The 27,701-nt window shown below is 39.8% G+C and overlaps 1 protein-coding gene and 1 long non-coding RNA gene across 3 annotated transcripts in view; one reads left to right on the forward strand and one right to left on the reverse strand.

Annotated features, from left to right (window-relative positions):
- USH2A (usherin) overlaps nt 1-11,547 on the reverse strand; it is a 794,931-nt gene extending 783,384 nt beyond the window's left edge. Inside the window, exon 1 of one of the 2 annotated variants that reach the window (XM_082428283.1) lies at nt 2,921-11,547. In XM_082428283.1, the coding sequence (XP_082284409.1) occupies nt 2,921-3,405 (485 nt within the window). In that variant the 5' untranslated portion in view covers nt 3,406-11,547. The remainder of the gene's footprint in view (nt 1-2,920) is intronic. The other variant, XM_082428282.1, reaches the window with a different exon arrangement.
- The window catches only part of LOC309644699, an 887,681-nt gene that overhangs the window by 85,398 nt on the left and 774,582 nt on the right, over nt 1-27,701 (forward strand). The window lies entirely within an intron of this gene.

The raw sequence follows: 27,701 nt of genomic DNA on the forward strand, positions 1-27,701 counted from the left end.
TAGAAGAATTTTCAGAAAAATTTTAGGTCTGTGTAGGGCCAGTTATCAAATTATTTTTTTTTTAAATCACTTCTATCCTGATCACAATGGCACTCTTTTCCCATCCCTTCAAATAGACATTTTTATTTTTTATGTTTTCTAATTTCTCTATTGATTTATGTTTAATATATTTTATTTTATACTAATTATATCACTGCATGTGCCTAGCCACTCTGTACCCACTGAGCAGAAACAGATATGAACTTAAGCCCCTTTCCTGTTACATTTCAACCTAGCAACTCAACTTTTTAGCAGATGAGAGAAGAGCCCCCTGAGTAGATTACTCCCCAAAATCTGCTATTTAAAGAGAAATATCATGGACAGTAGCCATCAACATCTCCCCCCAAATAACTAGCTATTAAAGATGCTCATCAGCCTGCATCTCACAGACAAGAACTCAAGAAGGCAGTACATCCCAGGGAGGAGAATTTTATCAAGTCCTAGAGGAGTCTGGGTTCCTTTCTTCACCTGGTTGCCTCCTACTCAGCATCTCCAGGATAATGCCTGATCCTAGAATCCTCCCTGCTCAAGGTTCGTAAGGGGTCTTCCCTTGAGCTCACTTATCGTGCTGCCTTGGTAACAACACCCATCCATCCGTCTTCCCATTCGATCATGAGTTTTCTGACAATAGCACCCTAGCCTGCGTTATAGTAGAGCCTCAAAAAAATGAGTCAGTGATCTGAGTAGGAAGAATCGAAGAGGCAAAGGTAAGATTGGGCAAACCAAGAATTATTGCTAAAGGTGTTTTCAAAACTTTCCTTAAAGGGCACATGTTTTCACAAATCATTCCTTCTCATTTGCATTTATTCTTTCTGAGAATTGAGAGGTAATAATATGACGGGAGAACACTTAACAGTTACCATTTCACTGTCACTTTTTTACTCTATTTCTACATATATTTGGTGATAAAGTTATGAGACCAAGTATATATATTTTATATTAGGCAAATAGGTTTAGTTGACATACAGATTTTATATAAAGTGGAAATACGATTTTATGGAAATTCTATTGTGATTGTTTTTAACCCTATGGAAATTCTATTGTGATTTTTTTTTTTAACCCTTTGGTAGGTGAATATTTCTAAGTCACTGGAATGAAAGAGTTTCTCTCTATTCCCTGTCTCTAGGTCTTAAACAATCTAAGAAGAGTTTGCCTCTGTTCATTTCTCTTGAGTTAAATCTACAAGTTAGAATTTGACCATTACTCAAGGATGTATTTGCCACATGCAGGCTTATTTCCCCAAGCTTACTGAAAATGCATTTCTTAATATGTTATTGATTATCTTCCTTGCTATTTTGTTTGCTTGTAAACATACTAGCTTGGGTAGATAATGAATGTGAGAGGAAGGCAGGTAGCAAAATATTTAGGAACTGGATTTATTTTGCTCCTGAATAAACAATAATTGGATAATCCATGTTTTGTTTGTTTTACTTATCTAGTACAAACACCCTGAAATGCCCCCAATTCCCATAGGTATTTCAGTTTTGAGAATGGAAACGACCTTGATGCATGGAACTCTCAAAACCGTATACCATGTGCTACTGCCTCTATAAATACTCCTCTGGCTTATTTATACAAAATGATACCAATGGAAGATGAATTTGGTAGAGACATATCCCTTGTAAAAAGCTTGGAATAAATATTTCATCCTAGCCATATTTGTCAAGAGACAATTTTTTAAAACTCTTTGCATGTTAGTTACATAAACTAAGTGGGTTGGATTTACTGACATTTCAAACAGTGAGAAAACAGGGTTTTCTTTTAGGGCACATACAGAAATAAGGGTAATGGTTTGTGATGATTTTCACTCCAAATAAAACAAAATGAAAATATGCCAACTTTCACTTGGCACATTAAAACTAAACACCAAAGATATTTAAGTCATATTTGCTTATGAAATTATAAGACTTTTCTGGTTTGTTTCATGAGTTTTTAGACATTTGGCCAACATCCTCATACAAAGAAAACTTCACAAGGAGAAGAGGCAAAAGCCCTACAGGAAGACGAAAGATAAGCAAAATATGCCTCAAAACTGTCCTATTCATTCCAGTTTCCAGATTGTTTCTAAACACTTAGGGGAAACATTAGATATCAGCTTCAGAAACTATTACAGAATGAAAATCAGGTGATTATAGAAAATAACCAAAAATGTTAAGGAAGCCCCCCTCTGAACTCACTGAAGGCATTTCTACTGGGATCAATGGCATGAATGCTTTTGAGAATCTTTTATGCTTCTCTATATATTTCCTAACAGATGAAAACACCAGGAAGCGAAGGGCCAAAAGCGACCTCTTTTAAGAGATGGGGTGTCATTCATTTATTCAACTCATTATTGAGCATCTTCCAAGATGAGTTAAACAAACATCTCTTCCTGGGAAAATAAGGATGCAGACACCACAGTCCTAAGCCCTCAGAGAACTACATGCCTAATGAAAATTGTACACTCTAGTAAGGACAAGTTGTTTATACAAACCTGGACCAAAACTTTGAAAATATCCATTATTTGTATTACTAGCCCCCATGCCTTAAAACTCACACTGAGCCTGGTTCAGCCTCTGAAAACTAAGACCAAAAGTTTAGCTAAACTGCTGGAAAAAAAAAAAAAAAGAGCCAGGTGTAAACATGTCTGCCTGCCATGAAATTATTTTAACACACTCTCCTTTGAGGGTTTACTTCATCCATGGAAAGGAAATACTTTGAATTTAGGAAAAAAATATTTGGAATATAACGTTGACCAGGAGAGCCTAATATAGGAGTAGGTCTTCAGTTGCATCAATTCCAAAGTGCCTTCATTTCTAGGCTGGAATTCAAGTTGCAATACCCTTGACTCTTACTGATTTTGCAGGACCCTAGGAAAGCTTACACTCCCTCTGCTACTTACATTACACCTTCTTGCTCGGGTTTCAACCACACAGCTAGAGTGAATGACGCCGCCAGCCTGGGAGCAGGAGGAGAGGCAAAGCAACGCTGGTGATTTCCAAAAATGAAACTTGCAGAATGGCTGTGGGCGTTGGGACTCAGATCACGCCGGTCCACGGTGATGCAGCCCCTGAGGCCTGCTGAGAAGAGGGCAGTGTAGGCGGGGGGTGACGATCGGTAAGGACAATCCTGAATGCAGAACCGCTGGGGACAGACCCGAAGGCCTTCAGCTGCGGCAGAGCTCTGACAGAAGGTGCTTCGGGCTGGGAGTCCACACGTCGCTTGGGTTGGCACCACCGAAACCTTCTTGAAAGCTGCCACATTCTCCAGCCTTGGGAAAAGGCCCTGAGAGTCAGCCCACGATATGGAAGCAAAATAGGTAAAGAGCCATGTTTTAGGGCTGGGAAACAAGAAGCCGAAGCCCAAAGAAAGAGCCAGGCAATTCATGTTTACACAAAAGCATTCTCCTTCCAATCAAGCGTTCCTAAATAAATAATAAGGCCGACGGCGCTGGCCAGCGACTCTTTAATGCGGGGTGCTTTAAATAACATGGAGATAAATCCATTTTCGGGAAACTGCAGATGCCTTTTCACACTGGGGTAACACCGGAGGCCTCCTTAGTGATGGTGAAGACATGAGTAGCAGCTGGTGTCTGGGAATCAAAAGCAGAGAGTCAAGGAAGATCTGTTACATCTTTAAAACTTTCGGTGCCTTCTAAGCATGGGGATTCTGAGCCCCCAAGAAACATTATTAAACTTCTTAAAAACATTTTGAAGTACACTCTCTAGAGGAAAACACTCATTCTTTTGGTAACTATCTTCATAGGGCAAATTAAGCACTCGAAAAGTCCACAGGACAACCACTTTGACGTATACATATATGCACATACTTTTATTAATATATTTCCCCACACAGTAATTTCAGATTGCTACTCCACCCCAGGGAATTAGCACTATCCACTCTTCTTCACGAGGTAAAGAACTATATAGATTTCCTTTACACACGCACGGGATGTTGTTAACGCAGAGCTAACTTGCAGATGTCCCGAATAAAGCTGGCAAAGCACTTTGGGCCTTTCCCCCGCCTCATCGCAGCATGTGCGGCAACTTTAAGCTCACGGTAAAGCTGATTACAAACCCAACGCCATCTGTCCGTCCTACGCCTTAGTATTTAGCAAACGTTTGTGTGTTTCCTCATATGACTATTTGTAGGTTACATATGGACCCCTAATACTGTGTAAGTAATTGTATTGATAAATAAGCTGAGTTACCATTTCTTTATTGCCTTTCAACCAGGCCCCTCAGTGTGACAAATGGCTCTTCAGAGGACCGCTGTCCCTGGTTGCCTGGCAACGCTGCGGTAACCTCTGGAAAGTCTCAGCAAATAGGCCGCAGCAGCAGGACGGCCGCCCGGAAGACTTGGGTGCCCAAGTCAGGGATTCTGCACAGCGAACGCTTGGTTACCTGAAACTCAGAGTGCAGTCTGCTGGCTGGCCCGCCTGGAACTGAGCTCCTCAAGCCTCCAGCAGGTGCCTCAAGCAGTGGGAGGGACCAGCATGGGGCCAAGCATGCATAATTTTAAAGTAGCAGTGCACCTTATCCTCTAATCCTTTTTTGCCCCTCCCCTTTCCCTGGCTTTCATGCGCCTCAATCCATTTAATCATGTCATCAAAATGATCTGCCACCATCGGACAGTAACACAAGGAGCAATTCCCAGTGCTCTTTCTCTTTTCTGGGCTACAAATACATCAATGCTCTAAAACCTTGGTCCATTGATGAAAGTTTCTGTTGCCCATTCGGTGGTTACTGCATTCTTCACCCCAGAATACCCTCTCCTAAATATACATGCTTCTCTAGATTATGAGAAGCACCTGATGTGATCTCTAAATGTTGCATTTGGAAGATGAGGGATTTTCATTAAACTACAGAAGCAAAAGGACTGCTGACTTTTTAGCTGCTTGACTGGATATGAATATGTGTGTATTTATGAATGCATGTTTGATGTCAATTCTATGTAGCTTTATTACATCCAAAACTCTCTTCAACCATCTGGGACATCTCATCCTATATGAGAAACATTCTAAAGCAACTGATACTTCTATCCCTCCACTGTCTTATAAATGGAAAATTCATTTGGGACACAACTAGCCAATTGGGCTTTTTCTATAAGTTATCATATTTAGAGAAATGTTTAGAAGTGAGAGAAATGTCTGTATGGCATTTCTTGTTAGTAAGGCAGCCAGAGACAAATCCAGAATGTCTTCACTCAAATTTCCTTTCATTCCTCTTCCAAGAGAGACCTGGCCATAACTTTTAAATATCAACTTTACCAATCAGAACTAGGTGCTTCCAGAGGAAATCTTCATCATTTGTCAAATTATCCTATTCTCTCTACTACTTGATTATTATAATCTTGCAAGGGCAATTTTTATTTAAAATCAAATTTTAATGTAAAACCAGCTAATATGTAAGGAAAATCGGGAGAAATATGTTTGGAAATAGGTACATAGGACACAGGGAAGTAGACAAATGGATTACTCACACCTCTACAAAACAGGCAACAAATATCTGTCTTCAAATGTGTTATTCAATGGCTGGCTCCTCTTTATGCCTTATGAATCCAAGGATTAACTTTAATTTTTAATTGTGGTGCTTCAGTATATCTTTTGGGTCACCATTCTGGGGATAAAAAGTCATCTCCCCATAACAACTCCTGCTTTGTAGTAGGAAGTCATGACTCAAAAGAGACAATCTAAGATTAGCAACTCTGCTCCGCAACCAGAAACGCTGCCTGTGATTTGCAAGGGCAGACAACGGATTGACATAGCCCTCAACTTCTGCAGTTCCGAACTATCAATCCTGAAGACACATCTGGTAAATGATTTGGGCACCAACAGTTCTACCACCACTAGAAGTGCCTGAGAAATACATAAAGAAAAAAAAAGTAAGAGTGTACAGGAGGAAAGTTTAGTTCAATACAAGTAACAACGTGCTACTATTTTTCTCATATATTTTCGCGGATTCACTGGGTAGTTCTGTTCTAGACCAGCTTGGCTGGGGCTGGTTGGTCTGATTTGGCCTCACTCTCCCATCTAGCAGTTGGCTTGACACTCATGGGAGTCTACCCCAAGCTCATTCTGGTGGTAGCAGAAAAATTCTGAGCAACATAAGATGGGAGAGCCAAATGTAAAAGTATTATTCAGGCATCTGCTTATATCCCATTTGCTAATGTGCCCATTGACCACAGCAAGTCACATGGCCAAGCCCAGATTCAAGGGCTGTGAAATTGACTCAGTTCTTCAAAGAACAGTTGAGAGTTGCTAGCAATTTCTTCTTCTAGTGGTAAAGACATCATTGAATCAGAATTTCCTTCTTCTGAAAAAGTCTAAAAAATGGTCTTTTAGTTAGACAACTGTAAGTAAGTTCATACTCATTATTGTGGAAAACGTTACTATAATAAGCTTAGTTTTTCAAGCCCTTGAGGCTTAGCTCCTGTTGATGGACAAAATCAAGGGATATCCTTGGGTTTTTAACATCCTTTAATTTACTATTAAAATTGACTAACCTCTGGCATAACTGATCTAGAAAAACAGTGAATGTATAATAAGTACTATTAGATGTGAAAATAGAGGCATAAACTACAGAGGCAATGTGATTACAAATACAAGAAAATGTAGACAATTTTATGAGAATTAAACTTGAGTTCTTAGGCAAATTGGAAAAGTTGCTTAAAATATTTCTAACTTAGACTGATTCAAGAAGAGAGATGGAAACAACCCAGATGTCCATCAACTGCAGAACAGATAAAGAAATTGTGGTATATGCATAGGCTGGAAGGAGAAAGCACAATGAAAGAAACGTGAACTACCCCTACAAGCAACAACGTGGGTAAATCTCACAGACATGGTCGTCAGTGAAATAAGGCAGACACCCCCAAGAATATGGTGTATGATTCCATTTATATGAAGTGCAAAGGCAAAGTTAATCTGTGGTGACAGAAGTCAGAATAGTGCTCTCTTTAAGACAGAGGAAGAAACTGGAAAGTGTTCAAAGAAGCCAGCAGGCGTGCTAGAAATTTATCTTGATATGGGTGGTGGTTACACAGGTGGATACATTTTTAAAAGTTCATCAAGCTTTACACTTAAGGTTTGTCCACTTTGTGCAAATTATACCTCTATTAAAAAAAGAGTAGTAAATTTAAAAAAATTTAAGATGAATAGTTCTATCTGTTATAGTCTGCAGTTAAATTTCTTCCCACAAGGAAAACAGTGGGCCTGGAGTTGTGCAAACCAGTTATACCACACATCTGGGAAAAGTGTAATTCCAATTTTTACAAACATTCTTGCAAATCGAATAAGAGAATATTTCCCTTTTTGAGGCAGTATAACCAAAAGAGAGAGAGAGAGAGAGAGAGAGAGAGAGAGAGAGTGTGTGTGTGTGTGTGTGTGTGTGTGTGTGTGTGTGTGTGTGTGTGTGAGAGAGAGAGAGAGAGAGAGAGAGAGAGAGAGAGGTCAGGAGAATATGATAAGGGAAAATTAAAGACCAATCATCATGCTCATATGCATAATGCAAAAAAAAATTCTGAATAAAACATAAGCAAACTGAATTCAGAAGTATATAAAAAGCTTAAATCTTTTAAGCTGGCTTTTTTCCAAAGTTGGCTTTATTCCAGGATTGCAAAATTGGTTTGAATTTTTAAAATATATTAATTCACCATAAAAATAGTAAAAATTCTTGTGAGTTTTTAGGACCAAAATCCTTAACAAACTAAAGAAGAAAACTTCTATAACTTGACAGTTTACAAAAACATCATAAATAATAATAATAATCAGGATAAATAACACTTTTGTTAAAATCAGGAGTAGTGCAAGAACACCTACTATCACAGCTTCTAATCAACATTTTACTAGCCAGTGCATGAAAATAAGAAGAATATAAACCAAAGCATAAGTACTGAAAATGATTATCAAATGTCATATATTTCTCTAAATAACAAAATCTAAAGACAATATTTGACCTAGGTTCTGGAGAGAAGATGTACATATGATGAATGTTGCTCATCAATTTTGAGCCCTTTTTTCTAGGCACATACTACTTGACCCCTTGTCAAGTTAGAGGTGGCCACGTGACTTGCTTTAGCCAATGAAATATGAGCCACTGCCAGGGGAAAGCTACAAGGACCAGTGTGCAATTTCCTGTGCTCACTCCCTTTCACTCTGCCACGTCCAGATGGTGCCTGCTCTGTCAGCCTCTTGCCCTGGCTGGGAAGACATAGATCAGAGTCTGCTTGCTGGCCCTACTGGACACATAGCATGTGTGAAAAATAAACTTTTATTGTTTAAAGGAATTTTTTGAAAAATCTTGGAGTTCTTTATTACTGCAGAATAATTTAGTTTAATACGAGTGATGCAAAGATCAATAAACAAAACAACTTCACTTCTCTGTGCCAGATAGAGAATGAAATAAACAAATTAGAAAATATAACTAACTAAAAGATGCTATTCATATTATAAGGTACTTAAGAACAAATCTAAAAAATGCATTACTACTATGAAAAAAATCAAGTTTTACTGGATAACATTTAAGAGACCAAAAACAAATAGAGAGAGAAATTATGTTCTTGGATTCAATGACTATCACGAGGATGAAGTTTTCATATAGTTGTCTATTAATCCAATGTAATTCCTATGAAAAGCACAACAGAGTTACTCATGGAACTTGACAAACCTATTTTAAAGCATATGAAAAAGAGCAAACAGCCGACAGTATCCAAGGCACTGCAAACATAGAAGAAGGTGAGGGACTTTGCTAACAGATATCAAGATGTATATAGGGCCATATAAACTAGGAGTGTGCAACATTAGTGCAGAGATGGGGAGAAAAATCCGATAGAAACATCAAGAACCACAGGAAAAGACTCACACATATATAGACTTATATTTGTCCCTGCATATCACTAAAAAAAAGGATGAACTAGTTAGTAAAGTTTGCAAGGAAAATCAATTCCACCTACTGGAAAATAAAATGAAATTGGATCCCTACTTCTCACTATATACGAAAGTTATTTCAAGATAGATTTAGACCTAAATGTTTACAGACAAAACTTGAAAATCTTTTGAAATTAAAGAAGATGCTTTAACCACCTTAAGATGGGAACATATTTCTTAAATTGGACACAAGTACAAAACATAAAAGATAAATAAATGGGACTACATTAAAATCAAGAACTTCTGTTCATCAAATGTCCCCCTAAAGTGAAAACCTAAGAAAACCTAAGCCACAACACTAGAGACATGTCACACATGTAATGGGAAAAGAATGAACACAGAGAATGCTTAAATAATTTCTGTGACTCGAAAGACGAATATTCCAATTCTTTTTAAAAAGACAGATGATATAAACAAGGATTTCAGAGAACAGTAAACATGAGGGGCCAATAAACTTACAGAAAGTATTGGACTTCATCAATATTTACAGAGAGGCGAATTAAAACCACAATGAAATTTTATTTTACACACGCTAGATCATACAAATTTTATATTAGGGCAATGCCAACCGTTATGAAGGGTATGTAGCAAAATGAACTCTAAATATTTCAGGTGAAAGGGTAAATTAATGCAAATGCTCTAAAGAACAATTTGGCATATTTAGAAAAGTTGAAGCTGCCTATACCCTAAAAAACAGCATGTTCACGCTTATGCACATTCATTAGAAAACCTTAGTGCTTTGCACCAGGGGGCATATTTTGTATGTTCACAGCAGTCGTTTCTGGTAATGCCAGAAAGCTGGAAACCATTCAATGTCTATAATAAATATCAATAAATTACTGACATCTTCCTATGACAACAAATTCTGCTGTTGATCTCTTTCTCACTTTTCTTATTTCTTCTGGCTTTCTGTTCCCCCTGTGCTTCGTGATTTTCTATGATATAAGTTGACTGTTGACACAGTTAACCAACCAAGTAACCAACCACAGGTTACAATGGGCAAGCACAACGCATTGAGTATAATATTCTGATTCTAGGTTTTTATCTTTTCAACAGTTCATGGTAGCTGAGAACACCTAGCATCTATCATTGGGGATTTTTTCCAATTACATCCTTACCCTTTTTCACATTTGAAAATTCAGATGGCTAGTTCTTGGATAATTAAAGATTGGCTTAGAGTCATAACAGTCATCATAATAGATGCCGTATATTGAGTGTCTCACATGTAGCAGGCACCATACACATGATTTACACATGTGTGTATTTACATATACACACATAGCCATCTCATCTTTACTATAACTCTAGGAGGTAAGTGCTCTTACCTCATTTCACAAATGTGGAAATTGCAATTTGGAAGGGCTTCATTCTGTTTGTATTTGCATCTTGAGAAATGAGCATGTCTAACAGGAGGGGCACTCAAACAATGTTTGTTTTTTCAATTTCGTGTTCTTTATTTTTATCATATTTTTCCTGCCAGAATTGAAAACACTAGCTATTTTATAAAGACTATATTAGTTTTGCCAATATAGAAACAATCTTTGTGCTTTCAAATTATAAAGAGATTAAATGACAAAAATGAATCCATAAAGTCATCAAAGTGCAATGTTTTTGACCAGTGTGTCCTACTTATACTGTAATAGCAGCACCGATATCAAGTGTGACTAGGATACAGGGGTGTCAACCTCAGGCTGTGGCCTGGGCTGTGGTCCTGTCAACCTGAAGGACTGAACCAAGATTATAAATCAAACAGGGTGGTGGGCCAGGCTAGGGGGTGGTTCAGGGAACATATACTACCCAGTAAGGAAGGTGCATGACCGAGAGGCCGAGAGAACAAGAGAGATGTTAAAAGTAAATGACTCAGGCTTCCCTGGTGGTGCAGTGGTTAAGAATCTGCCTGCCAATGCAGGGGACACAGGTTCGAGCCCTGGTCCAGGAAGATCCCACACGCCGAGGAGCAACTAAGCCCATGCGCCACAACTACTGAGCCTGCGCTCTACAGCTCATGTGCCACAACTACGGAGCCCACGTGCCACAACTACTGAGCCTGTACTCTACAGCCCGAGCTCCGCAACGAGAGAAGCCACCGCAGTGAGAAGCCCGTGCACCACAACGAAGAGTAGCCCCTACTCACCGCAACTAGAGAAAGCCCACGTGCAGCAACAAAGACCCAACACGGCCTAAATAAATAAATAAGTAAATAAAATTTATAAAAAAAAAAGTAAATGACTGAGTTGGTAAGTGGGTACAGTAAGTCGGATAGAGAGGACCATGGCTGCCAGCATTAGCAGATTCTTCCTGAAACAGAGGACAGTGTAAGCCAATACCCAGTCTGGAAGTAGACATAGCTAGGCTGAGGAGGACCCAATCAGATGCATATGCCCTGACATACGTTTAAAGTACATTTAATAAGATGAGGAAAAACTGAGTTTCTTCTCTCCTCCACTCCATACATTTTCTTTCTCTTTTAAAATTACACAGTGGAGGGAGGGGCAAGATGGCAGAAGAGTAAGACGCGGAGATCACCTTCCTTCCCACAGATACAGTAGAAATACATCTACACGTGGAACTGCTCCTACAGAACACCCACTGAACGCTGGCAGACGACGTCAGACCTCCCAAAAGGCAAGAAACTCCCCCCGTACTTGGGTAGGGCAAAAGATAAAAGAAACAACAGAGACAAAAGAATAGGGACGGGACCTGCATCAGTGGGAGGGAGCTGTGAAGGAGGAAAGGTTTCCACGCACTAGGAAGCCCCTTCGCGGGCGGAGACTGCGGGTGGCGGAGGGGGGAAGCTTCGGAGCCACGGAGGAGAGCGCAGCCACAGGGGTGCGGAGGGCAAAGCGGAGAGATTCCCGCACGGAGGCTCGGTGCCGAGCAGCACTCACCAGCCCGAGAGGCTTGTCTGCTCCCCCGCCGGGGCGGGCGGGGCTGGGAGCTGAGGCTCGGGCTTCGGTGCTAGCCGGGAGGGAGTCCGGGAAAAAGTCTGCAGCTGCCGAAGAGGCAAGAGACTTTTTCTTGCCTCTTTGTTTCACGGCGCACAAGGTGAGGGGATTCAGAGCGCCGCCGAAACGAACTCCAGAGAGGGGTGCGAGCCGCGGTTATCAGCACGGACCCCAGAGACGGGCAGGAGACGCTAAGGCTGCTGCTGCCGCCACCAAGAAGCCTGTGTGCGAGCACAGGTCACTCTCCACACCGCCCCTCCCGGGAGCCTGTGCAGCCCGCCACTGCCAGGGTCCCGTGACCCAGGGACAACTTCCCCGGGAGAACCCACAGCACGCCTCAGGCTGCTGCAACATCACGCCGGCCTCTGATGCCGCAGGCTCGCCCCGCCTCCTCTGTACACCTCCCTCCCCGCGGCCTGGGTGAGCCAGAGCCCCCGAAGCAGCTGCTCCTTTAACCCCGTCCTGTCTGGGCGGGGAACAGACGCCCTCAGGCGACCTACACGCAGAGGCGGGTCCAAATCCAAAGCTGAACCCCAGGAGCTGTGCAAACAGGGAAGAGAAGGGGAAATCTCTCCCAGCAGCCTCAGAAGCAGCGGATTAAAACTCCACAAACAACTTGATGTGCCTGCATCTGTTGAATACCTGAATAGACAACGAATCATCCCAAATTCAAGAGGTGGACTTTGGGAGCAGGATATATTAATTTTTCCCCTTTTCCTTTTTTTGTGAGTGTATATGTGTATGCTTCTGGGTGAGATTTTGTCTGTATAGCTTTGCTTTCACCATTAGTCCTGGGGTTAGGTCCATCCGTGTTTTTTTTTTGTTTTTTTTTTTTTTTTTACTTAAAAAATTTTTTTTTCCTAATAAATGTTTTCTTAATAATTTTTCCTTATTTTCTATTTTTAGAAATTAAAAAAACCTTATAATAAGTTTTTTCATATTTTTTATTTTAAAAAATTTTTTTCTTAATAAATTTTTTTCTTAATATTTTCGTATTTTTTACTATAAAAAATTAATAAATCTATTTTTAAAAATTAAAAAAAATTTTTCTGAATACATTTATTCTTAATAATTTTTTTTCTTATTTTTTATTATATTAGCTTTATTTTATTTTACTTTATTTTATCCTCTTTCTTTCTTTCTTTCTATTTTTTTCCTCCCTTTTATTCTGAGCCGTGTGGATGAAAGGCTCTTGGTGCTCCAGCCAGGCATCAGGGCTGTGCCTCTGAGGTGGGAGAGCCAACTGCAGGACACTGGTCCACAAGAGACCTCCTAGCTCCACGTAATACCAAATGGCAAAAATCTCTCAGAGATCTCCAACTCAACATAAAAACACAGCTTCACTCAACGACCAGCAAGCTACAGTGCTGGACACCCTATGCCAAACAACTAGCAAGACAGGAACACAGCCCCATCCATTAGCAGAGAGCCTGCCTAAAATCATAATAAGGCCACAGACACCCCAAAACACACCACCAGACGTGGACGTGCCCACCAGAAAGACAAGATCCAACCTCATCCACCAGAACACAGGCACTAGTCCCCTCCACCAGGAAGCCTACACAACCCACTGAACCAACCTTAGCCACTGGGGACAGATACCAAAAACAATGGGAACTACGAACCAGCAGCCTGTGAAAAGGAGACCCCAAACACAGTAAGATAAGCAAAATGAGAAGACAAAAAACCACACAGCAGGTGAAGGAGCAGGGTCAAAACACACCAGACCTAACAAATGAAGAGGAAATAGGCAGTCTACCTGAAAAAGAATTCGGAATAATGATAGTAAAGATGATCCAAAATCTTGGAAATAGAATAGATAAAATGCAAGAAACATTTAACAAGGATGTAGAAGAACTAAAGAGGAACCAAGCAACGATGAAAAACACAATAAATGAAATTAAAAATACTCTAGATGGGATCAATAGCAGAATAACTGAGGCAGAAGAACAGATAAGTGACCTGGAAGACAGAATGGTGGAATTCACTGCTGCAGAACAGAATAAAGAAAAAAGAATGAAAAGAACTGAGGACAGTCTCAGAGACCTCTGGGACAACATTAAACGCACCAACATTCGAATTATAGGTGTCCCAGAAGAAGAAGAGAAAAAGAAAGGGACTGAGAAAATATTTGAAGAGATTATAGTTGAAAACTTCCCTAATATGGGAAAGGAAATAGTTAATCAAGTCCTGGAAGTACAGAGAGTCCCATACAGGATAAACCCAAGGGGAAACACGCCAAGACACATATTAATCAAACGGTCAAAAATTAAATACAAAGAACAAATATTAAAAGCAGCAAGGGAAAAGCAACAAATAACACACAAGGGAATCCCCATAAGGTTAACATCTGATCTTTCAGCAGAAACTCTGCAAGCCAGAAGGGAGTGGCAGGATATATTTAAAGTGATGAAGGAGAAAAACCTAAAACCAAGATTACTCTACCCAGCAAGGATCTCATTCAGATGTGTTGGAGAAATTAAAACCTTTACAGACAAGCAAAAACTGAGAGAGTTCAGCACCACCAAACCAGCTTTACAACAAATGCTAAAGGAACTTCTCTAGGCAAGAAACACAAGAGAAGGAAAACACCTACAATAACAAACCCAAAACATTTAAGAAAATGGGAATAGGAACATACATATCGATAATTACCTTGAATGTAAATGGATTAAATGCTCCCACCAAAAGACACAGACCGGCTGAATGGACACAAAAACAAGACCCATATATATGCTGTCTACAAGAGACCCACTTCAGACCTAGAGACACATACAGACTGAAAGTGAGGGGATGGAAAAAGATATTCCATGCAAATGGAAATTAAAAGAAAGCTGGAGTAGCAATTCTCATATCAGACAAAATAGACTTTAAAATAAAGACTATTACAAGAGACAAAGAAGGACACTATATAATGATCAAGGGATCGATCCAAGAGGAAGGTATAACAATTGTAAATATTTGTGCACCCAACATAGGAGCACCTCAATACATAAGGCAAATACTAACAGCCATAAAACGGGAAATCGACAGTAACACAAACATAGTAGGGGACTTTAACACCCCACTTTCACCAATGGACAGATCATCCAAAATGAAAATAAATAAGGAAACACAAGCCTTAAATGATACATTAAACAAGATGGACTTAATTGATATTTATAGGACATTCCACCCAAAAACAACAGAATACACATTTTTCTCAAGTGCTCATGGAACATTCTCCAGGATAGATCATATCTTGGGTCACAAATCAAGCCTTGGTAAATTTAAGAAAATTGAAATCGTATCAAGTATCTTTTCCGACCACAACGCTATGAGACTAGATATCAATTACAGGAAAAAATCTGTAAAAAATACAAACACATGGAGGCTACACAATACACTACTTAATAACGAAGTGATCACTGAAGAAATCAAAGGGGAAATCAAAAAATACCTAGAAACAAATGACAATGGAGACACGACGACCCAAAACCTATGGGATGCAGCAAAAGCAGGGCTAAGAGGGAAGTTTATAGCAATACAAGCCTACATCAAGAAACAGGAAACATCTCGAATAAACAACCTAACCTTGCACCTAAAGCAATTAGAGAAAGAAGAGCAAAAGAACCCCAAAGCTAGCAGAAGGAAAGAAATCATAAAGATCAGATCAGAAATAAATGAAAAAGAAATGAAGGAAACAATAGCAAAAATCAATGAAACTAAAAGCTGGTTCTTTGAGAAGATAAACAAAATTGATAAACCATGAGCCAGACTCATCAAGAGAAAAAGGGAGAAGACTCAAATCAATAGAATTAGAAATGCAAAAGGAGACGTAACCACTGACACTGCAGAAATACAAAAGATCATGAGAGATTACTACAAGCAACTCTATGCCAATAAAATGGACAACCTGGAAGAAATGGACAGATTCTTAGAAATGCACAACCTACCGAGACTGAACCAGGAAGAAATAGAAAATATGAACAGACCAATCACAAGCACTGAAATTGACACTGTGATTAAAAATCTTCCAACAAACCAAAGCCCAGGACCAGAAGGCTTCACAGGCGAATTCTATCAAACATTTAGAGAAGAGCTAACACCTATCCTTCTCAAACTCTTCCAAAATATTGCAGAGGGAGGAACACTCCCAAACTCATTCTACGAGGCCACCATCACCCTGATACCAAAACCAGACAAAGATGTCACAAAGAAAGAAAAGTACAGGCCAATATCACTGATGAACATAGATGCAAAAATCCTCAACAAAATACTAGCAAACAGAATCCAACAGCACATTAAAAGGATCATACACCATGATCAAGTGGGGTTTATTCCAGGAATGCAAGGATTCTTCAATATACGCAAATCAATCAACGTGATACATCACATTAACAAATTGAAGGAGAAAAACCATATGATCATCTCAATAGATGCAGAGAAAGCTTTTGACAAAATTCAACACCCATTTATGATAAAAGCCCTGCAGAAAGTAGGCATAGAGGGAACTTTGCTCAACATAATAAAGGCCATATATGACAAACCCACAGCCAACATTGTCCTCAATGGTGAAAAACTGAAACCATTACCACTAAGATCAGGAACAAGACAAGGTTGCCCACTCTCACCACTATTATTCAACACAGTTTTGGAAGTGTTAGCCACAGCAATCAGAGAAGAAAAAGAAATAAAAGGAATCCAAATCGGAAAAGAAGAAGTAAAGCTGTCACTGTTTGCAGATGACATGATACTATACATAGAGAATCCTAAAACTGCCACCAGAAAACTACTAGAGCTAATCAATGAATTTGGTAAAGTAGCAGGATACAAAATTAATGCACAGAAATCTCTTGCATTCCTATATACTAATGATGAAAAATCTGAAAGTGAAATTAAGAAAACACTCCCGTTTACCATTGCAACAAAAAGAATAAAATATCTAGGAATAAACCTACCTAAGGAGACAAAAGACCTGTATGCAGAAAATTATAGGACACTGATGAAAGAAATTAAAGATGATACAAATAGATGGAGAGATATACCATGTTCTTGGATTGGAAGAATCAACATTGTGAAAATGACTCTACTCCCCAAAGCAATCTACAGATTCAATGCAATCCCTATCAAACTACCAATGGCATTTTTCACAGAACTAGAACAAAAAATTTCACAATTTGTATGGAGACACAAAAGACCCCGAATAGCCAAAGCAATCTTGAGAACGAAAAATGGAGCTGGAGGAATCAGGCTCCCTGACTTCAGACTATATTACAAAGCTACAGTAATCAAGACAGTTTGGTACTGGCACAAAAACAGAAATATAGATCAATGGAACAGGATAGAAAGTCCAGAGATAAACCCACACACATATGGTCACCTTATCTTTGATAAAGGAGGCAAGCATATACAGTGGAGAAAAGACAGCCTCTTCAATAAGTGGTGCTGGGAAAATTGGACAGGTACATGTAAAAGTATGAAATTAGAACACTCCCTGACACCATACACAAAAATAAACTCAAAATGGATTAAAGACCTAAGTGTAAAGCAAGACACTATCAAACTCTTAGAGGAAAACATAGGAAGAACACTATGACATAAATCACAGCAAGATCCTTTTTGACCCAGCTCCCAGAGAAATGGAAATAAGAACACAAATAAACAAATGGGACCTAATGAAGCTTAAAAGCTTTTGCACAGCAAAGGAAACCATAAACAAGACCAAAAGACAACCCTCAGAATGGGAGAAAATATTTGCAAATGAAGCAACTGACAAAAGATTAATCTCCAAGATTTACAAGCAGCTCATGCAGCTCAATAACAAAAAAACAAACAACCCAATCCAAAAATGGGAAGAAGACCTAAATAGACATTTCTCCAAAGAAGATATACAGATGGCCAACAAACACATGAAAGAATGCACAACATCATTAATCATTAGAGAAATGCAAATCAAAACTACAATGAGGTATCATCTCACACCAGTCAGAATGGCCATCATCAAAAAATCTACAAACAATAAATGCTGGAGAGGATGTGGAGAAAAGGGAACACTCTTGTACTGTTGGTGGGAATGTAAATTGATACAGCCACTATGGAGAACAGTATGGAGGTTCCTTAAAAAACTAAAAATAGTACTACCATACGACCCAGCAATCCCACTACTGGGCATATACCCTGAGAAAACCATAATTCAAAAAGAGTCATGTACCAAAATGTTCATTGCAGCTCTATTTACAATAGCCAGGACATGGAAGCAACCTAAGTGTCCATCATCGGATGAATGGATAAAGAAGATGTGGCACATATATACAATGGAATATTACTCAGCCATAAAAAGAAATGAAATGGAGGTTATTTGTAATGGGGCGGATGGAGTTAGAGTCTGTCATACAGAGTGAAGTCAGTCAGAAAGAGAAAAACAAATACAGTATGCTAACACATATATATGGAATCTAAGGAAAAAAAAAAAAAGTCATGAAGAACCTAGTGGCAAGATGGGAATAAAGACACAGACCTAGTAAAGAATGGACTTGAGGATATGGGGAGGGGGAGGGGTGAGATGTGACAGGGTGAGAGAGTGTCATGGACATATATACACTACCAATGTAAAATAGATAGCTAGTGGGAAGCAGCCACATAGCACAGGGAGATCAGCTCGGTGCTTTGTGACCGCCTTGGGGGGTGGGATGGGGAGGGTGGGAGGGAGGGAGATGCGGGAGGGAGGAGATATGGGAACGTGTGTATATGTGTAGCTGATTCACTTTGTTATAAAGCAGAAACTAACACACCATTGTAAAGCAATTATACTTCAATAAAGATGTTTAAAAAAAAACAAAAACAAAAACAAAAAATAAAAAAATAAAATAAAATTACACTATGTATGAACACTGTAAAAAAGATTTTTTAAGCTATACGAGGAGACAAAATTGAAGACTTCATCCACACTGCACCATCATCTCTTCATTATGCCTCTGCTAGAATTTTGACCTTCTTCTACAAGCATGAAGTATGTATATTCTACACCAATCAGATTCCACAATGTGAAAATTTCAGCAAAATGCTTCCTATTTTTGGAAAATTCCCATCCATTTTCTTTTGCAATTTTCTGAACCAATACAATCCCTTACAATGCTTAAAATTCAGAGCATAAAGTAAATCATTTTCCTTGAATAGGAATAATTCACACATTATTTGATTTCTGAAGTCTTAAACTAAGGTACTTACTGACCAAGTAAGAATAAATCGAAGTATTATGCGAGTCAAAGTGACACGTGACCTAAAGGTGGAAGTTTAAAGAGTCAGTGCTGGAGGGGCCCTCTCCCCTGATTTTCTGGTCATACTGATATGGAACAATCATCATCCAGGTCTCTGAATAACTACACGTAGAACACACAGATAACCTGCAATGGACATGTAACATGCAGGACGTGTAGCATGAATAAGAGATAAACCCATGTGGTTTTAAGCCACTGAGATTCTAGGATTGTTTGTTATGACAGTAGGGACTACCCTCTGTGATACACAGGGTCTGTTGCATTTCCTTATACAGCTACACCTGCAGCAGGAAAATTGCTGACACTCCTATCAAATGTACTTGAAAACAAGGCTGGTGCATTCAGTGGACAACTAAGGACCTAACCCGCATCCATAAAAACCCGTATCCTTCAGTCAGCGAGCACAGTTGACCCCGCAGAGTAAAAGCATCTACTTGTAGTGCCTGGAAGGGAGTGATTGCATCTTTAATTTTCAGGCATACTGAGGAAGCAGCAGCTCCTTGGCCCCTAAGAGGCTAGAAGTCCTTTAATAATGTTGGATCCAGTTGGTTGGCAAACGGGTATCAAAACAAAAACACAAAAAACTGGCCACAATCTTCTCAGATGGGTCTCAGAAAAGGAGACAGTGTATTCCAGCAAGAAAAACTGTTTGAGAGAGAGAGAAAGCTCCCCCCAAAACAGGGCCTGTAGGAAGAAGACTACAGGTAAGGACACGCTGGAACAAAAGGATAAAGAAAGTACGTAAGGCAGGAGCAAGTCAGATCAGAGAAGACAACCAGAAACGTCAGCAGGGGGACCGTCTGTGAAGCAGCATTACCGCCAGTCACACACACCACCTAGCAGGGCAGCTAGGGACGCCCCTTTATACCACCCCCATTAGTTCAGTTCAGTCTTAGGCAGAAGCTACGTCTTAATTCGAGGACAACGCCAATAGTCCATAGAAGGGAAATCTCCTTCCTTGGAGTGGGTTAGAGATTCACCCACGGGCTCAATGGAAGTTGACTTCTTGGAATGGTGTGATCCTCAAGGCCAGGCCTAAAATCCCCAGAATGCAGCATTTGCCTCCTAGAGAATGACAGAAACGTCAGAACCTCTCACTTCCAAGAAGAAAACAAGCCACAAGGAGATAAGGCACGTGACAGCACTATCCAATAGAGTAGCCAGAGACCTGCCCTGAGGGATGCGAGCCCTCGGACTTAGGAGACCACAGTGGAAGATGTTTCACAGTCGGAAGAGGCAGTCACTGAAAAGATGAGCAAAGCACCACGCCTTGCTGGCGAGGCTCAGCCCTATCCCCGTAAGATGCTGAGAAGCTGGTGAGGGACACAGTATGTCTTACGTGTATTTCAAAAAAAAAGATAAGGTTAAATGAATGGACCACATACCCACCATCACCTGGAGCATTGTGACAGGTAGGACCATTTAGTGGGTAAGAATGCAAGCTCCAGAGACAGCCTGGGTTAGAACCCTGGCTCCACCCCCTATATTTGCTGTGTGTTCTTGGACAGGTTACTTAACCTCTTTTTTTCAGTTTCCTAATCTGTAAAATGGGAATATTACCTACCTCCTAGGGTTGTCGGGGGATTAAATGTAGAGAACATAGACTGGCTTTTCACTGTTAGCTCTCTTTATATATATTTTTTTCCAATTTGTATCTACTGAGTTTTTCTATAATTGTACATCCAAAGACAATAGAGAGAATAAGTACATTTGGAGGAAATACTACCATACATTTTTCTGTCATTAGATTTCAAACACTTATACAGATTATCTCATTTGATCTTTATAACAACACTACAGATTGGACAGAGACAGTATCACTCCCAAAATACACATGAAGAAAAAGATAATCCAGGCTTACATCACTTGACAGGCAAGTGGCAAAGCCCAGATTAATTGGATTGGACCTAGTACCTGTCATCTTATTCAAAGGCCGAACTCAGAGGTTTCATGAAATGCTGGGGTATTGAATTACATTTTGAGAATTAATGGGTTTTATAGATAGAGGAGAACACAATGAGCCTTTCAAGTGATAGGAACAACATAAGTGAAGACACCTAGTTTAGAATAAGATTGTCCTACATTTACAGGACATGTATTTCCTATAGAAATACATAAATACGATTCATTGCTCTAAAGTAGATTATATCAGATTTGCAAATTTTTCTGAGAATGTTCAAAGCATTAACAAGGGTATTATAAATAACTTTGGGAGCCTCAGTTTTTTTATTCAGTTTCTAGGTCCTAGCCATTCTCATTCTACAGCCTTGATCAAAATTGTTGAACACATGTTCTTATACTTCGTAAATTATGCACACCCTCAGATGGCCCAGGAATTGCATTTGTTTGAGGCATAAAAGCTTCACATGGATATTTCAGGTTGCACTGGGACACGTGGGGAACTTGATACCATTGATAGCGCGTGGCAGGCCATCTAACTTCTGTCCGTTCTTTCTCCTCATGCTGGGCAAGGGCCAAGACTGAGCCTGGCAGGTGAATTCAAGATGGGCTTCCTAGAGCTGAGCCTGTCAGGGACATAATAGCTGCCAGGCAGTACGGGACAGGTAGCGGCCGGCAAGTTAATAGCTGGCGAGCAGGACAAATAGGTGGGTGTGGGTCTGAAAATGAAAATGACACAGTGTGAGGGAAGGACAGCAGGCAAGCAGAGCACAGGACGGAGCTCCAGCCAGACAGGCAATCGGCGATAATTAAGGCTCAAGTTTCTGCAAAGAGCCATGCTCCTCAGAATGAGGTGCCTCCCTCTTAACAAGCAGGAAAGCCCTGGACTGCCTGAAACCCACGGGTGTGGGGTTTCAACATGCTTTTGAGAAAGTGTCATCGTAGTGAGGGAGGAAACATGAAGACACAGCAGGTTTCAGGGCACAGTGAACTAAGCAGGGAGGGTGGTACATCTGGTCTTAGAAACTCAACCCAGTTGAATAGCCCCTGAAACACTCCCAAAGAGTAAAAAAAAAAAAAAAAAAAAAAATGTCCTACACTTAGAATGAAAGAGAAGACGTAAAAGTCATGATGATGGGAAGAAAAATTATTTTGCTTGGGAGAAAACGCCAACATTATGTGTTGGAGAGCTCTTTTGTCTTAATTTAGGGAAAATAATATGGAATCTGCTGCATCAGTAGACTTTTCTAAAAGGCCTCTGTAACTCTCCATGTAATTTACTTATGTGGTTTATTAGTATAATTTTTAGGTTCAGAAGTCAAAGGCTTCAAGAGAAGAAGAGCAAGAGTTAGAAAAATGATGAGAATAATAAAATTTGAGCAAAATACATTTGCAAAATAGTTTCTGAAAGTTATGTAAACACTATCATTATCAGCAAAACTGAAACAGATAGTTTGAGAAATAAGAGATTTTACTGAAAAGAAAATTGCTTGGGAGGGAGCTGATGTGAGGCTCAACTCTGATGGGACTCACTATTGTTAGGGTTTGAACCCAAACCCAGGTCTCCTGATGACCAGACCAGCATGATTTCTACCCCGTTCCATACCCATGAACAGATTTGATTACATTTGCTTTTGCATATATGTAAAATTACACATTTTACATATATGCAAAATCAAACAGTTCATGAAGAAGAATTAAGGAACATGAGTATGTGAGCAATCCCTCTGTAATAATAACAATACTAACAATGTTACAAGTGTTAAATGAGTGTACAGTATGTATCAGGCATCATGTTGGAAAAACTATCTCATCTAGTCTATACAAAAACCTCCAGCAATAATGAACACTATTTGAGATATCAGGATGCTGGGACCAGGATATTAAGGAATTTATTAAAGAATGACAATGTTTAGGAAGAAATATTCAAGATTCAAATCTAGCTCCACCTAAATCTTTGCCAAACACCACATTGTCATTTAAAGCAATGATCTCAGAACATTCTCGTATTAGACCTTTTCTTATATTCTAATTGTACCCTTCAAGTAATTTAGGTGGTACTGAGCATCTACAGTCTACCAGGCACTGTGCTACACCAACTGATGAATGGATACCAATTCTAAGAAAACCCTTGAAATTAAGAATTGGCCTTTTGCTTATAAAAAAAAAATAAAGGATTTTATTTTAGGAGAGAAGAGAAAGTCCTTAGTTTAACTGAGATCCACAGATGCAGCCCCTTTTGGCTGTAGGGTGTTCAGATACCTCCAATTCTGTTGTTCGAGAATCACAATAATAGAGCACATTCAGAAGGATCATCTGAGAAAAAGCCAGGAAGTTGGGGGAAAAAATGAGGAGTAAAGCACAGTTTTGAATGAGTACTTGATAAGATTAAAGTTATCGGCAATAAGGGAGCCACTTTATGTAGGGGCAAATGAATTGACTCTAATTTTAACCTAAAATACTACTACAGGGGCAGTAAAATTCTTTCTACTTGGATAAATATTCTCTATCTGAATTACAGCTTGCAGTGAGAATGTAATAAGAGTAACCTAACTTGACAAGACGCTATGACCACAAAAAAGGAGCTCTTTGCCAGGCAGCTGCAGGACTGGCCACCAGAAATGAAATGGAACTAGAGTAAAATCTGCAAATGATCCATCAAAAGCAGGGTAGAGTTCAAGAGAAATGAGTCGTATGGGCAAAGCCCAGTGAGATATTTAATAGGGAAGAAAGTGGGCTACAGGAAAGAGTCACTTGAAGATTGACTGTGGGACTTACTATCTTCTCAGAAACTATGCCACTGTGTATGTTTGCATCTTGTCTGGTTATATACCTAGTAATTAGTGATTTGTTAAATAAATGAATGAGAAAACAAACAACCCAAATCTATAATGTAGCTCATGTCAACCCTCATGTTGGAAGGCCATACTCCATGCTCCAGCTTCAGCTTTGGGAGGAACATACAACATCCAGTACTATAATGAAACTCAGTAGCCTTGAGAGCTCCTAAAAATGCCAACATAAGGGAAAGTGGGATGTGGCAGACTGGCAGGCAGGAGGAAAAAGAGAAACCAAAAGAGTCAGCAGGGAAAAAAATAAAAAGAATTTGAACCAGGCTCAGAAATTCAAAATGCACTTTTTAAAAAGTCAACACTGTATTACATTTTTGTTAACATGTAAGTTCACCTTGCTCTTGTCAGGATAAAGTCTTGAAAAATAAAGCCTATGGAGTTTGCCTCTGGGAGTAGAGAGATGACACTCAAGTGGCAACTGCTCTGTACCTGGTCTTTCATGGTTTCATCCGGTTTGGACACTTCTCTCTTAAGCCAATTCTCTTAAATTATCTTTAAAATTTTTGCTTCACTTGTCTTTAAAAAAGAAAGAATAAAACTGAAAGCTGACTTCTCAACAGAAACAATGGACGTCAGAAGAAAACAACATTACCTTTGAAGAAATATAAATGACAACATAGAATTCTTTAACCATCAAAACTAACCTTCAGATCAAGGATGAAATCAACATATTTTCTAAAAAACAGAAATTGAGAGACATTTTTGCCCGTAAATCTTCACTAAAGTAGAACTAACAGAAATCCTTTAGTAAGAAGGAAAATGAACACGGGTGGTGGGCGAGTGGGTAGGGAGTAAAAGAAAGAATACAAAAAAAAACATAAAATCGGGGAGACCTTCAAGATGGTGGAGAAGTGACGTGGAGATCACCTTCCTCCCCACAAATACATTAAAAATACATCTACACATGGAACAACTCCTACAGAACACCTACTGAATGCTGGCAGAAGACCTCAGACTTCCCAAAAGGCAAGAAACTCCCCACGTACCTCGGTATGGCAAAAGAAAAAAGAAAAAACAGAGACAAAAGAATAGGGACAGGACCTGCACCTCTGGGAGGGAGCTGTGAAGGAGGAAAAGTTTCCATGCACTAGGAAGCCCCTTCACTGGAGGAGACAGGGGGTGGCGGGGGGGAAGCTTCAGAGCCACGGAGGAGAGCGCAGCAACAGGGGTGCAGAGGGCAAATTGGAGAGAGTCCCGCACAGAGGATTGGTGCTGACCAGCACTCACCAGCCTGAGATGCTTATCTGTTCACCTGTTGGGGCGGCTGGGGGCTGGGAGCTGAGGCTCCAGCTTCAGAGGACAGATCCCAGGGACAGGACTGGGGTTGGCTGCATGAACACAGCCTGAAGGGGGCTAGTGCACCACAGCTAGCCAGGAGGCAGTCTGGGAAAAGGTCTGGAACTGCCTCAGAGGCAAAAGACCATTGATTCAGGGTGAGCGAGGAGAGGGGATTCAGAGCACCACCTAAATGAGCTCCAGAGACGGGCACGAGCCATGGCTATCAGCATGGACACCAGAGATGGGCATGAAACACTAAAGCTGCTGCTGCAGCCACCAAGAAGCCTGTGCGCAAGCACAGGTCACTATCCACACCTCCCCTCCCGGGAGGCTGTGCAGCCCGCCACGGCCAGGAAACTACAGTGCTGGACCCCCTATGACAAACAACAAGCAAGACAGGAACACAACCCGATCCATTAGCACAGAGGCTGCCTAAAATCATAATAAGTTCACAGACACCCCAAAACACACCACCGGATGCAGTCCTGCCCACCAGAAAGACAAGATCCAGCCTCATTCACCAGAACATAAGCACCAGTCCCCTCCACCAGGAAGCCTACACAACCCACTGAACAAACCTTAGCCACTGGGGGCAGACTCAAAAAACAACGGGAAGTATGAAACTGCAGCCTGCGAAAAGGAGACCCCAAACACAGTAAGTTAAGCAAAATGAGAAGACAGAGAACACACAGCAGATGAAGGAGCAAGGTAAAAACCCATCAGACCAAACAAATGAAGAGGAAATAGGCAATCTACCTGAAAAAGAATTCAGAGTACTGATAGTAAAGATGATTCAAAATCTTGGAAACAGAATGGAGAAAATACAAGAAACGTTTAACAAGGACCTAGAACAACTAAAGAGCAAACAAACAATGATGAACAACAAAATAAATGAAATTTAAAATTCTCTAGAAGGAATCAATAGCAGAATAATGGAAGCAGAAGAATGGATAAGTAACCTGGAAGATAAAATAGTGGAAATAACTACCACAGAACAGAATAAAGAAAAAAGAATGAACAGAATTGAGGACAGTCTTAGAGACCTCTGGGACAACATTAAAAGAACAAACATTCGAATTATAGGGGTCCCAGAAGAAGAGAAAAAGAAAGGGACTGAGAAAATATTTGAAGAGATTATACTTGAAAACCTCCCTAATATGGGAGAGGAAATAGTCAATCAAATCCAGGAAGCACAGACAGTCCCATACAGGATAAATACAAGGAGAAACATGCCAACACACATGTTAATCAAACTATCAAAAATTAAATACAAAGAAAAAATATTAAAAGCAGCAAGGGAAAAGCAGCAAATAACATACAAGGGAATCCCCTTAAGGTTAACAGCTGATCTTTCAGCAGAAACTCTGCAAGCTAGAAGGGAGTGGCAGGACATATTTAAAGTGATGAAAGGGAAAAACCTACAACCAAGATTACTTTACCCAGCAAGGATCTCATTCAGATTTGACGGAGAAATTAAAACCTTTACAGACAAGCAAAAGCTAGAAGAATTCAGCACCACCAAACCAGCTTCACAACGAATGCTAAAGGAACTTGTCTAGGCAGGAAACACAAGAGAAGGAAACGACCTACAATAACAAACCCAAAACAATTAAGAAAACGGTAAAAGGAACACACATATCAATGATTACCTTAAAGGTAAATGGATTAAATGCTCCAACCAAAAGACTGGCTGAATGGATACAAAAGCAAGACCCATATATATGCTGTGTACAAGAGAACCACTTCAGACCTAGGGACACATACTGACTGAAAGTGAGGGGAGGGAAAAAGATATTCCATGCAAATGGAAATCAAAAGACAGCTGGAGTAGCAATTCTCATATCAGACAAAATAGACTTTAAAATAAAGACTATTACAAGAGACAAAGAAGGACACTACATAATGATCAAGGGATCAATCCAAGAAGAAGATATAACAATTGTAAATATTTATGCACCCAACATAGGACCACCTCAATATATAAGGCAAATGCTAACAGCCATAAAAGGGGAAATTGACAGTAACACAATCATAGTAGGGGACCCTAACACCCCACTTTCACCAATGGACAGATCATCCAAAATGAAAATAAATAAGGAAACACAAGCCTTAAATGATACATTAAATAAGATGAACTTAACTGATGTTTAAAGGACATTCCATCTAAAAGCAACAGAATATACTTTCTTCTCAAGCACTCATGGAACATTTTCCAGGATAGATCATATCTTGGGTCACAAATCAAGCCTTGGTAAATTTAAGAAAATTGAAATCACATCAAGTATCTTCCCTGACCACAATGCTATAAGACTAGATATCAATTACAGGAAAAAATATGTAAAAAATACAGACACATGGAGGCTAAACAATACACTACTAAATAACCAAGAGATCACTGACGAAATCAAAGAGGAAATCAAAAAATACCTAGAAACAACTGACAATGAAAACATGATGACCCAATACCTATGGGATGAAGCAAAAGAAGTTCTAAGAGGGAAGTTTATAGCAATACAATCCTACC

This window comes from Balaenoptera physalus (genome assembly GCF_965194825.1).
Source record: "Balaenoptera physalus genome assembly, chromosome: 1".
Lineage (NCBI taxonomy): Eukaryota > Metazoa > Chordata > Mammalia > Artiodactyla > Balaenopteridae > Balaenoptera > Balaenoptera physalus.